General features: G+C 39.4%; 1 protein-coding gene across 5 annotated transcripts in view; it reads right to left on the bottom strand.

The window, feature by feature from the left end:
- Positions 1-405: 405 nt before the first annotated feature.
- MAP3K7CL (MAP3K7 C-terminal like) overlaps positions 406-14177 on the bottom strand; it is a 39177-nt gene continuing 25405 nt past the window's right edge. For 3 of the 5 annotated variants that reach the window (XM_032353578.1, XM_032353588.1, XM_032353598.1), the window contains 2 exons: positions 13081-13196; positions 406-1558 (listed from right to left, as the gene is read on the bottom strand). In XM_032353578.1, coding sequence (XP_032209469.1) covers positions 1378-1558; positions 13081-13196 — 297 coding nt within the window. In that variant the 3' untranslated portion in view covers positions 406-1377. Of the gene's footprint in view, positions 1559-6213; positions 7969-13080; positions 13197-14177 lie in introns of those variants that run through there. The other 2 variants (XM_032353568.1, XM_032353608.1) reach the window with 2 other exon arrangements.

The raw sequence follows: 14177 nt of genomic DNA, 5'->3' as shown, positions 1-14177 counted from the left end.
TGTCCTTGCATCACTGACCTCTAGTCTCTAGAGACCAGTAGCAGCCCTTTAACCTGGTCATGACAACCACAACAAAATGCCCCTAGACTTTGCCACATGTCCCCCCGGGATAAAATCTTCCCCTGTCCCATAACAGCTGGTCTCTTCTAAACCATCATACTGGCATAATCAACTCTTCTCTTTTATGTTTTCTGGAAAATACCTTAAGATGTTGATGCATCCTATTAAATATTAGAACTCTGAATGATTCCTGTGAGAAACCACAGTCTTTCCAAGAAAAGGGACTTCACTGCTTATTTCACACATTCAGATACAACTAAGAACACAGCCTGACTCGGGGTAACCAAACCCAACTAATTTTTAGCCTAAGAGAAGCTCAGAAAGAGACAAAACACAGACTGACAATTTTGATTCATGTTTAATGAAAAAGAACTTACATGTATAGAAATGGACACAAAACAAAGAGATCAGTTTGGGGAAAGACGGTGATAGGTGGAACAAGGGAAAAATCATTTTATTCCTGAATTTATTCATATATCCTACTTGTTATTCCTGATCCAAAATAGCTCCTCAAATCCAAAACAAAGTCATAGTTACAGTTTTGCGGATGTTTTCATGGGAACTCACCAAAGTCATGTCCAAACCATACTTTTCAATTCCCCCCCATGCCCCCAGAACACACACAAGCAAAGGCAGAGATGTTTACTGGTTGGTAACGTGGCGTGAAAGAAATGCAGCCTTATCAGCATTTTATTCCAACAGCAAGTTAGCACTGGCAGATGTGTTTTTGGCACAAACATGCTTTCTGCTAATATTTTCATGAGAAAGCTTTTATGATAGGCAACCATTTATTCTTAGTACGATCAATCATTGAGGGATTAAACCTAACTCTGGTGAACATAAATATGTGTGCAGACATTTCTGACTTCAGGTCCGAGCACAGTTGAAAGAGTCAAGACGTGAAATTTGAAGATACATGGTTATGAACCTGTGGCAAGCCTCTCACTAGTTTGTTTCATGGCTCAATTCTGTTCAGGATTCTTAGACGAGTCAGTCAATATTCTATTTTCCTTCATTTTGTACCCTGATGTACAGGGTGATCACATCTTCCTAAAGAAAAAAAAAAATCTTTGGAAATGAACAATTGATCTCTGAAAACATATTATGGCCATAGGTTTGTTTTAATCATCTTATTTCAAATAAAATATCCCTTCTGTCAAACTCGATCTGGCAAGCATTAAATTCATTATAGACGTTTGCCACGTGGGTAATAAAAAGGAACAATAAAACTTTACACACTAGCCCTTGAAAATAAAAATCTTTTGGCCAGCACACAACAGTCACCAACCTTCTATGCTCACACTGAATCATTCAAAGTTAGGACGAGCCCTGTCTCTTCTGATACTGTATTCTAAGTTTCTCCAGCTGTTCCACACATTGGGACTGAGCCAACTTCAATGTCCGGTTCTCCTCCATCAGCACCTCGAATTCCCGAGCCAGCTGAGCGGCATCCACCTTCTCCTTCTCTGCCTGATCCAGCTTGGCGATGAGCTCCTTTCTGAAGATCCAGGGGATGGGTGAGAAAAAGAGCACAAGATTTTTTTTTTTTTTAATTTCTTTTCAGCATAACAGAATTCATTGTTTTTGCACCACACCTAGTGCTCCATGCAATTCGTGCCCTCCTTAATACCCTCCACCTGGCTTCCCCAACCTCCCACCCTCTTCAAAACCCTCAGATTGTTTTTCAGAGTCCACAGTCTCTCGTGGTTCATCTCCCCTTCCAATGTCCCTCAACTCCCTTCTCCTCTCCATCTCCCCATGTCCTCCATGCTATTTGTTATGCTCCACAAGTAAGTGAAACCATATGATAACTGACTCTCTCTGCTTGACTTATTTCACTCAGCATAATCTCTTCCAGTCCCGTTCATGTTGCTACAAAAGTTGGGTGTTCATCCTTTCTGATGGAGGCATAATACTCCATAGTGTATATGGACCACATCTTCCTTATCCATTCGTCCGTTGAAGGGCATCTTGGTACTTCCCACAGTTTGGCGACCGTGGCCATTGCGGCTATAAACATTGGGGTACAGATGGCCCTTCCTTTCACTACATCTGTATCTTTGGGTTAAATACTCAGTAGAAGAGCACAAGAGTTAATGCAAGCAAATTAAAGGGTGCAGCAACAGCGTAATGGAAGCAGAACGTTTCCTTTGGCTTTCCTGAATTTCACCATCTCTACTGGCTTCCAGTGACTTCCTTTTAGCTTTTCCAGCTTCATGATTTTTAGCCACCTTATTTTACTCTAGAACCTCAAACAGACATCTCCAAAATACTAAACAGAGACCAAAAAAGCTCAATGAGTCCTTCAATGGTCAAAACAAAAGTGATTTTTTTTTTTTTAAAGAATGTAACAGATCATAAAAATTGCAACTAGTTTAGGGCAGAAAAAAACCAAAAGTGAGTTTCTTATTTAAGATGGGATCTGTTGTCCTGTGGGTAGAACTATAGTTTGTCTCTTACCTTGTCTTTGTCTTCCAAATTCAAATACTGTCTTCCTTTGTTTTCTGCTTCAGAGCTTAACAAAACTTTATTAAGCTTCTTTGAACTAAAGAATCCAACTCCTTCCTACAAATATTATTTTCCATCTCCTTCCCTGCTGCTTATGTGTATTGTGCAGCCCTATTTAACAAACAATGTATCTACGTTTCATGCTGGCCTGACTCTAGAATTCAGGAGGTAGGCTAAGGTTATCGGAAGGAACTTGTAGTGATAAGCTCTTAAATTCAGTTCTCAGTAATTGCGTGTAAATAATTCGTTGATATAAATACACATAATAAGGAGCTGTAGATTCCCATTCTATGTTTAGATTCATCAAACATGACGACCCAAAACAGGTCCACTCCCCTTATGTGAGTTAATTAATCCTGAACTAGATCTAACCAAATTCTTTGCCTATAAACATGTGTCAGATTTCCTTCTCTATAGGTAAAAGCGTAAGAAACCTGGAAGACTGCCTTAACCAAGTGACCAACCTTGACCTCACCAGTAAGGAGATAAATAAGATACCGCCGGCACCAAGGACACATCCTTTTTCTGGTATTTTTGCCAAAAATGCATACACTAGACAACCTCAAATTGATGGAAATTTTTGCAAAATTGCTAGCCTGTAGTCTTCAAATTGCTAGCCTGAACTGTTCCGTATTTAAGGAAACTAAAGAAAAATGACAACTAAGTGCAATGTACAATTCTGGACTGGAAAAAAATTGCTTTGAAGGACATTGTTCAGAAATTGATGCAATTTAAACATGGATTAAGTAGTAGTAATGCATCAATGCTGAAATTCTTAATTTGTAATTATGGTACTATGGTAATGAGAGAATGTCCTTATTCTTAGAAAATGCTGAAGTACTAAAGCATTTAGAACAATGGGGCATGATTAGATAGATAGATTGCAGACAGATAAATATCTCATCTCACTGAAAGAGGGAGAGAGAGAGAACACCAGTAGTATGCAATGTTGACTATATAATAAAGTACAACTGGAGAAGCTTTGAATAATTAGTGAATCCAGCAAAGGATATATGTCAGTTCTTTATATCATTTTTGCAACTTTGCTGTAAGTTTGAAAGTATCAAAATAAAAAGTTACCCAGGAAACGGACAAAACACAAATCAGAGTTGAAGTTCTTATATATTCATCCTTCACCCCATGCACTGCCTTGTGCACCGACTTTGATGACCACTGATCAAAACTAGGCCTTGGCAAGAAAGTGCCCAAAGGGGACAAAGAGAAGATAAGCTAGAACATTGCTATATAAATACAAAAGGTTTCTTATTGCTCTTTGAATTTTCCATGGTATTTAGAACATAAAGGCTCTTAATAAATACTTGCTGAATGAATAATTAAAGAGTAAGATACTTCAGAGACAAATCACGTGTATTTTAAAGACGAGGAAATGGGAATGCACAGTGCTTAACTTATTGGAAAAAAATCACCTAACTCATAAGAAAGAGCCATAAATCAAACCTATCCTTCTCATTAAATGTTTATGGCTCTTTGCCTCTAAGCATAGTTTAAGCAGGAAATGTCAATAATTAAGTATTAGTAAAGTTCCTTATGTAACTGTCCTAGAGAAATTAATAAGACTTAAAACTCAAATGAACCGTGTGACACAAATAATTCTCATCGAAATAGAGTTTTGCTTTCAAATCATGGTCTGGAAATTGGGAGTACCAGGTATAACAACAGCGATGTTTGTGGCTCCATATCTGACCTTGCTTAAAACTCCTCAGGACATCTGTTATTAGTTTTAACTGGTAAGAAAAGATAAATCACAAAATCACAGAATTTGCAACTAAAAGGAATGATCATGATGGTCTAGTTCAGTTTTCTTGTGTTGGAGAAAGTCAGTAATAATTTCTTCCTTACTGGAATCAAGAGGGCTCAAATGATAGGTTTATAAATTAGTTTGATGTATCTGATAAGCAAACATATACATATTCAATGAATACTGTCAAAATGTATTTTGTCTTCTGTCCAAGACATATCTCTATAGATATATTTATGTTCATCCATTAGCAAATCATAATTAAACCTTGCACATCAAGCTATGGAGACAATCTTATAAACAGATGATCTGAGGAACAAATCAATATCTATAATTGGCTAAAATGTGGCTCTGCCTTTGATTGTGTGTTTATCATTTCTAGCACTCCTTTCAGTGTAATATGATAAGGGGGTAGGAGGCCATCATTACAGGAATATTATTTCCTTTTTTTTTTAAGATATTATTTATTTATTTGACAGAGAGAGCGAGATCGCAAGCAGGCAGAGAGGCAGGCAGAGAGAGGAGGAAGCAGGCTCCCTGCTGAGCAGAGAGCCCGATATGGGGCTCGATCCCAGGACCCTGGGATCATGACCTGAGCTGAAGGCAGAGGCTTAACCCACTGAGTCACTCAGGTGCTCCATGGAATCCTATTTCTGAAATCAAGAACCTATAATATAGTTTCCAACATGATGTACTTCAACAATGGAAAGACCTTGACCTTGGGTCCATCAGAGATCATCAACCATCCCCATCCTATACCGCCGTATGCCTGGAAAAGTTTTTGTTTGTTTGTTTGTTTTTGTTTTTTTACTACAACAAATGGAGGAAGGGAAAGTGCAAGTGAAGAGACCTTTGAAACTTTGTGGAAACTAACTCCAAAATTAAAACATGAATTCACCTGTTTCTGGCAAGACCACTACCATTGTTCTTGGGACTTTCAAAGATGACTAAGACATTTATTTGGAAAAGACAAAATCTAAGATGTTTTTGCCATAATGAGCTAAAGAGTTCTGGATAATAATGTGATAAAATACTATCTTCATCATGGGAAGAATTTTATTCTAAATAGTGATTTAGACTGCACTATTGGTGGTTCTTAAAAGATGTGTGTTCTAGTACAAGCATTGATGCACAGGAAAAAAGAAGCAGATGCCTCAAGATGGTGAAAAAGGATGTGAAAATCTACCTTCATTTTATGTGGGTGGGGGAACAATCAATGTTATTGAAATGGAATTGCAAAGCACAGTCTAGACTGTGGTAATTGAAGCCCTACAAATGAATAATGCATAAGAAATAAATGTATTACATCATTTGGGAGCCAAAGGGCAACACTTCTTGCAGGAAGAAGTGAGATTTGTTCTAGAGTTTCTCTTGGCACAATTAATCTTTTGGGCCGGAAAACTCTTTGTTATTGGAGGCTGCTCTATTCACTGGCATCACAGAAGATTTAGCATCATCTTTGGCCTCAATTCACTAAATGCCGGTAGCATCTTTCCCCACCCATGATGATTACAACCAAAAATGTGTCCAGACATTGCCAATAACCAGGGGTCGGGAACTGAGGAATTGGTCTAGTTAAGAACCACGACCCCAAAGGAAATGGAGATTTCCCTTATTGATCACCCCACAAAGAGTTAATCCTGGAGGGGTGCCTGGGTGGCTCAGTGGGTTAAGCCTCTGCCCTCAGCTCTGGTCATGATCCCAGAGTCCTGGGATCGAAGCCCACATCAGGCTTCTTGCTCAACGGGAGCCTGCTCCCTCCCTCTGCCTAAAGCTCCCCCTGCTTGTTTGTTCTCTCTCTCTCTCTCTCTCTCTCTCTCTCTTTTTCTCTCTGTGTCAAAAAAATAAATAAAGTCTTTAAAAAAGAGAGAGAGAGAGAGAGTTAATCTTGGAATAGGAATCGATAAAAGGCAAAATTTTCCTCATTCTACTCCCCCAAAGATTGGAGCCTCTTTCCTTAGCCAGGGAGATCTACTTAAAAAGGCACTCTCATTGAGAAGTGGTAAATATTCTGTCCCTTTTATTATGGTTCCAGGCAGAGATTAGAAGGAGAGATACTGAAGAATGAGATTCTAGGTAGAAGACTGAACATCAGATAATTAGGTGGCATCAAAGGCCCAAATCATTATGACTAGGGCGTATGCTGGTACTGGGTGATACTGGGTGACGGGGTTCCATTTACTATTGCTTTATGACAACAAATTTGCTAATTTCTGGAGGCTGTGTAAATTTTTTCAAAGAATTTTTTTAAGTGCCTGGAATATAAAAGTGAAGTTTGGTGTTCAATGTTTTCTAACTGTGATACCATTTTTCAAGGAAAACTTCACCCTGAAGTGAAGCAAATAAAACCGACCAGATAGGACTTCCTCTGGTTGGTCTTTGGACAGTTCCCTGTGTGACACCCGCTCTATTCCCAGTCTTTGAAATGGTCCCCAGAACATAGCTTAAACATCTCTACCATCAGGGATGTCCTAAAGAAATGACTGTTTCTGGTTAAACATAAAAATCTATCACTATTGGAAAATAAAGAACAAATTAAATGTCATGACGGAAAACAAATCCTAACAGGGCTATTTTCAGACAATGCTGTTACCAATCACATATGCTCCCTTTTCCCCATCCTGATATGTTTCCCTCAATGAGATGTTGCTCTTTCAATCACCGTTATATGATATTTTTAACTGAAGATAGGGGGTCCTGGGTGACTCAGTTAAGTGTCAGACTCTTGGTTTCAGCTCAGATCTCAGAGTCCCAGGATTGAGCCCTGTGCCAGGATTCCCACTGAGCGGGGAATCTCTTGTTCTTCTTCCGCTGCACCCGCCCCTCTCCATTCATGTGCACGCTCTCTCTTTTTCTCTCTCTGAAGTAAGTAAATAAATCTTTTTAAAAAGAGATCTAAAGATATAGGTCTGATATTTTTATGTTACCCCCATATTTTTATGTTTTGCCTGAACCCACAAAAAATTATATAACAGTTTTTTCAATTCCATAATAACCCAACTGGAAAATGGGCAAAGAATCTGAATGCACATTTCTCCAAGAAGACATAAAAATTGCCAAAAAGCCCATGAAAGGATGCTCAACAAAGTTCAGCTATCAGGGAAGCATCAGTCAAAAACACAATGGGATGTCATTCTGCACCCACTAGCCTGGCTATAACCAAAGAGACATAATAAGAGTCAGCAAAGGTATGGAGAAATCAGAACCTTCATACATTTCTGGTGGGACTATAAAATGGTGTAGCCACTTTAGAAACAGTCTGACAGTTCTTCCAAAGATTACCCATTGAGTTATCACATGACCCAGCCATTCTAGTCTGGGGCACATACCCACGTGAACCGAAAACATACCTCCACACAAAAACTTGTACTCAGATGTTCCTATTTAACCAAAGGGCAAACAATCCAAGTTTCCATCAACTGATGGGTGGATAAATAAAATACAGACTGCCCGTCCAATGGGATATTGAGTATGAAAAGTATGCTACATACTACCACATAGATGAACCTTGAAAACATCATGCCAAGTGAAAAAAGCCAGTCGAAAAAAAATGGATATTGTATGACTCCATTTATATGACATATCCAGGATAGACAAACCCACAGAGAGAAGGTAGATGAGTGTGGACCAGTGGCTTGGAGCGGGGGAGAGAAAAGGGGTTCAAGGTTTATTTCCTGGGTGATGAAAATGTTCTAAAACTGTGAGGGTGGCAACACAATTCTGGGAACATACCGAAAACCAGAGTTATCTTTAATTATGTAACATTTTTCATCCTGACTTTTCTAAGAGTTTATCTCTCTTTCTGACATTCTAAGTCAATCTTTTAAATACCCCAGCATCTGGCACACATTTCACATATACAGAAGACAAATGGTTTCTCCTTTGAACAAGATAAAATACCCTATCTGGAGCAAAGCCACCTTTACTAATTGTAAATCTGGTTGTAGATCTAATTGTAGCTTACTCATATACTTTAACTTGCTGTCAAAATATTGGTGATAAATTCCAGAAGTCATAAAATGTCTCCCTCTCACTTTTTCCCATTACATCTACAAAAAGACTGTGTTATATTTTAAAAGTTGAGAAAAGCATGTACACATTCCATTTTATTATATATGCAATTTTACAAAACTACTGGTGCACATTCAAAAGGCCTAAAAAGAGGCAGAAATAAGTGAAACCATATGATAATTGACTCTCTCTGCTGGACTCTGAAAAACAATCTGAGGGTTTTGAAGGGACGGGGGGTGGGAGGTTGGGGTACCAGGTGGTGGGTATTATAGAGGGCACGGATTGCATGGAGCACGGGGTGTGGTGCAAAAATAATGAATACTGTTATGCTGGAAATAAAAAAAATATATATCAGTGATAAAAAAAAAAGAGGCAGAAATAATAGTAGGAATTCTGGACAGATGTCAGAATTCTTGGTAAGTTTTTAAAGCCTTCAATAAAATCGTCATTTTTTTCAATTGAGAAGGAAAAAAAAATCCAATAAAAGTAAGAACAAGCTTTTCATACATCAAATGAGCCAGAAGTGATTCCTTAAATTAAATTCACCGCATGTTGAGTTTATAGTCCAAGAAAATGTTTGACTCTCTTTATCTATCTAATAGACATGATTTAAAATAATGGTTATAATCAACTCTTCTCTCGCCTCTGCAAAGTCTCCCAAACTTGATCCAGGGTGACCCCCTCTGGAGATGAGAGAGAAGTTCAGCTTCACCTGTCCCCACATGGTTCCACCAAAGAAAAACTCTTTTTAAAATACCTGAGTGAGCACCTCTCCTTGGTCTAGCTCATGCTAGCCAATCACCAGAGACAACATAATTGCCCACACTTTATGAAATGAGGGAAAGAAATTCACATCCAAATCATCAAAACACAGAGAGCTAATGAATTGGTTCAGATCCATTTGACCTAATTTATCTTGCTTGAACACAAAGAATGTCCAGGAAAACATCTGTTATGTAATGAATTTCTGCTTCAGTAAAGTGTTCGTGAAAACAGTGATCACCAGGAACCCCTGGAGAACCAGTCTTATTTATTTATTAAATAAAATATATACCATCCTTCCTATGTTAACAATTTATCTTAGCAATTCCTTATTGCTGATATTGACTCTGTATTTTAAATATGGACCCTACAAATTACAAATGACACATCTGTTACAGTGTTTGTATACATAAAGGGTATTACCATGTCTTATAATTAGTCACTTGAAATCACCCTCACTCGTTTTATGCACGTGTCCCTGCTCGGTGGTTGGGACACAATGAGATGTTAAAAGGTAACCATGTTTGTAGGGAATTCTGCACAGGCAGAAAGTCAGGACATAAAGTTAAATAGATAACTACTGATAACACCAGCCCACAAATATGCCCCCAAAAATCATTTCAGGGGCTCCAGGGTGGCTCAGTCGACTAGTTGAGCTTCTAGCTCTTGATTTTGGCTCAGGTTATGACCTCAGGGTCATGAGGTCCAGCCCCACCCTGGGCTCTGTGCTCAGTGTGGAGTCTTCCAGAAAGACTCTCTCTCCTTCTCCTTCTGGCCCTCCCCCAGCTCGCTTGCACATGCCTGCTCTCTTTCTCTCTCTCTCTCTCGAATAAATAAATATTAAATCTCAAAAAAGAAAAAAAAGAACCATTCTGGAGTGTTTTCTTTCACCCAGTAAGAAAGATGAACCCCGTGCCCCGGTTGGGCAGAGATATTGGCTAAGATCTCCTTGAGAGTGGCGTTTGGGCAGGCAAAAAGGAAGGACCCAGTGCTCCAGACCTAGAGCTTGTTGCGTGAGCCAGGGCACAGGAGCAGGAAGAGTGAATAGGCCAACATAGCTGAAGACTAAGGATGAGGTAGAATATTCCACAGGGGTTCTAAGGCCATCCTGAGCTAGAGCTTACAAGCCAGGCCAAGAACTTGGTGTCCTTTTCCAGCAATGTGAAACCACAGGCAGGGAAACCAGTTGACCAGGATTTGAAGCAGCAGGTCCTAATCCCAAATAGCAGAATCAGGAATGGAGAAAAAAGAATTTAAGAGACTTTATTTAAAAAAAAGAAAAGAAAGAAAGGAAAAAAAGATAACAAAAGAATTTGGCCTTTGCTGTACATCTAGCCAATTATTTAAGAAGAAAGTTGGGGAGGGGGAGGAGATAACATCACAGTTTCAAGAAAAGTCCGAAGTTCGAACAGGCTTAGGGGAAACATAAGATTAGTTATGCAGAAACAGCAAGGATATGTTTTCAATAAAAGACCATATGAGTCACCAGCACATCTTATCCTATTTTTTAATGAAACACACAAATATATAAACTTACGAAACATACAATTTAGTGGGTGAATTTGGCATTGCCAAAAAAAAAAAAAAAAAAAAGGCCACCCATGGATTAATTGAAATAGGCCAAGTCCTCCAATACTTTCAATCTGAAGAGTTTACAAATAGATACATGATTACCTGTTTTTTCTGTCTAAACAGCACAGTTCACACACACACACACACACACACACACACGAGGAGATACATTTATAGGCTACTGATTATAGAAGTCCTCCTTTGACTTCCCCATGGGTATTATTAATAAGCTTCTTCAGCTCCTCTAAGAGGCTTTTTTAGGACTCAGATTTTGTGCAAATGTGCAATCTGAGCTTTCCAACCAATTTATGAGAACTCTCAGATCAAAACCAAAGTCTCAGATAAATGAGGGGAAGTTGTTGTGTTTTTCTGATGTCCTCATAAACATCTTTTCATCCCTTTAGCCATAAGCCCAGGGGTGATTTTATGTTGGAAGCACAACACAGAAAGGAAGTAAGAAAAAGATTGTTAACCGAGAGCTCTTAGAGTAAGCGCAAGGTCTAACCCTACAACCCATACCACTCCCCACCATGTTACTCCGTCCAGCCACCATTCTGGGGGAGACAGCTGGGGGAGGGGAGCTCAGGGAGGGTCTTAACAGAGTCCCAAGAATTTTATAAATTTCTCAAAGCATATTTCACTTGCTTTGATTTAAAAACAAGGTAATAAATGCATACCACGTATCACTTCAGGAAGAGAAAGTGGAAAAAAAGGAGAAAGTTAAGGAATCAAAACGTGTTTTGGTTACACGTCAGGCACTCAGCAAAACCTGATTCAGCATCTGCATCCCACGTACTGCGCTTGGCTTCAGAACTACGACGGTGAGCATCACCTGGCTCTCCCTGCATTCAGGGATCAAAAGCACTTAGCAATTACCATGTAGTAGGAGACGCAAATATTAGCCAAAAGATCTCACTAATAAATACATAAGGATGGGCTAAGCAGTGCTGGGGTGACAAGATGTCTGAGGCTTTGAAAGCATGAAAGAATGGGGATCACTGGGGTAGACACTGGTAGAACCGAGCGCAATTAAAAGGAGGAGAATTCTGCAAGAAAAAGCTACATGTGATTAAAATTAGAATGTTTTATGTCCATCAACAGATGAATGGATCAAGAATATGTGGTATATATACACAATGGAATACTATGCAGCCATCAAAAGAAATGAAATCTTGCCATTTGCGACAACATGGATGGAACTAGAGCGTATCATGCTTAGTGAAATAAGTCAAGCAGAGAAAGACAACTATCATATGATCTCCCTGATATGAGGAAGTGGTGATGCAACATGGGGGCTTAAGTGGGTAGGAGAAGAATCAATGAAACAAGATGGGATTGGGAGGGAGACAAACCATAAGTGACTCTTAATCTCACAAAACAAACTGAGGGTTGCTGGGAGGAGGGGGTTTGGGAGAAGGGGGTGGGATTATGAACATTGGGGAGGGTATGTGCTTTGGTGAGTGCTGTGAAGTGTGTAAACCTGGTGATTCACAGACCTGTACCCCTGGGGATAAAAATATATGTTTATAAAAAATAAAAAATTTTTAAAAAAAATTAGAATGTTTTAATTAATTTAATTATTAGGATTCTATAATTTCCTACAGCAGAACTGGAATGCTAATGGAAGCTATCAGATTAAAACAAACAAACAAACAAACCTCCCCGGGCTACTGGACTATAAAATGCAGTTAGTCGACTCATATATTTACATTATTCCAAAGATCTGTCCTACAGGCTCCCTTACTTGACTTGATGCAGGAACTCCTCCATTAAGCATCATCAAAATTCCCTCCAAGCCAAAGTGCTCTGGGGCCTTTGGGCACATGCACGGGGAGCACAGTGTGACTCTGGGTGGTATTCTGGTATTTTTAATTTCTTGAACTAAAAATGCTTATTAAAAATTTAAGTTTCTGGGGGCACCTGGGTGGCTCAGTGGGTTAAGTCTCTGCCTTTGGCTCAGGTCATGATCTCAAGGTCCTGAGATCGAGCCCCACATCAGGCTTTCCGCTCAGCAGGGAGCCTGTTCCCCACCCCCCTACTTGTGATCTCTCTCTCTCTGTCAAATAAATGAATAAAATCTTTAAAAAAAAATTAAGTTTCTATATGAAAAAAATTAAAAAAAATTTTTTTTTAATTTAAGTTTCTGGTCAGAAGTCTTCCTACTGTTTTTCTCAGTACTCCATAAAGCAAAGCATTTTGTCTTCAGCAGTCCCATCTGGATCTTTTCTGTCATCAAGCATGATATCCACAGAAGTGGCCTAGTAACCTCTGACCCACAGACTATCCCTTGCCCCCCTCCCTCCGTCCCTCTCACCCTCAAGCTCAGCGCGTTCCTTCCCTGCCTCCCCCAGGGCCATGACCAGCAGACAGCACTCCGAGGCAAGAGCGTTCAGGGGGGCAGTACTCACTTCCTTTCCTCAAGCAGAGCGATTTCCTTTTTGACCTCATTGTATTCTTCCGCTATCTGGCAGTGCTGTTTGAACACCTGCATGGATTCCGCGGAGTCATGGCAAGGCGGCAGAGGCTTCACAAACAACAAGAAGAAGAAATCAGTCCATTTCTGCGCATCAGAATGTATTACCAATGATTTCGCTCCACTGATGTCCTTTAGAGGGATTTATTTATTTATTTATTTAGGCGTAAGAATAGCATTGTTGGTCAACACTGGACAGAGTTTGGCTGATTCTACTAGACTGAAAATAGGGAGGTGCCCTGACGTTTCCCCACGGTCACCTTCCAGTGTTGTTCATGGGCTTTCTTAGGCCTGTAAAAATAGGTCATCTAATAATTCTCTACTTCTCCCCAGAAATCTTAAACTCCGCCCTGGAGAAGGGCAGTGGCGGGGGGGCCTATTTCAGTGGTCTGCTTTAATCATCCCCTGCTTTCGACACCTGTAGCCCAGAGGCATAGTCTCATCTTGGGGAATGGAGTAGCCCTACGAGAAAGGTTCTCTTCTGAGAAATGCAAACAAACTGAAGAAATGTTGCTGGGCTGGAAATAGAGGATTAACAAACCCCATGAAAGACCCAAACCTCAAGTGAAACAATGCTTGTCACATGTGAGGCCAAAGAGAATGTGGATTTTTGTCTTTTTTTTCTCTTTCATCCACAAGGAAAACAAAGGCCAGGAGGGAAAGCCTTTAAACCCTAAACATGTGGAAAATCCTACTCCTTTCCAGAAGTTATTTTTTAAAGAACTAGCTTTCCTTGAGTTTGTAATTCTAATTTTTACTTCGGAACATATTATTAAAAACATTACCTTAAGAAACACTAGCTAATAGTCTTTTAAAGAGTGTTTAAATCACAATAATTCACAGAAAATGGCATATACCTCTCAGAAATAACAATTTCATTGCTGAGTGGGCTCTCTGGTTGAATCCTTTTCTTGTTATAGTCTATATATCTAAGTATGTGTCTGACTAAGTAATATTTTCACTAATTTTATATTCAGAAATTAGGAAGTGATGCATTTCTTCCTGTTTTCTCCTCTCTTTATATTCTTTGAG

This window comes from Mustela erminea, chromosome 1 (genome assembly GCF_009829155.1).
Source record: "Mustela erminea isolate mMusErm1 chromosome 1, mMusErm1.Pri, whole genome shotgun sequence".
NCBI classification, from domain to species: Eukaryota; Metazoa; Chordata; class Mammalia; order Carnivora; family Mustelidae; genus Mustela; species Mustela erminea.
This window is presented reverse-complemented; position numbering and strand designations above follow the sequence as displayed.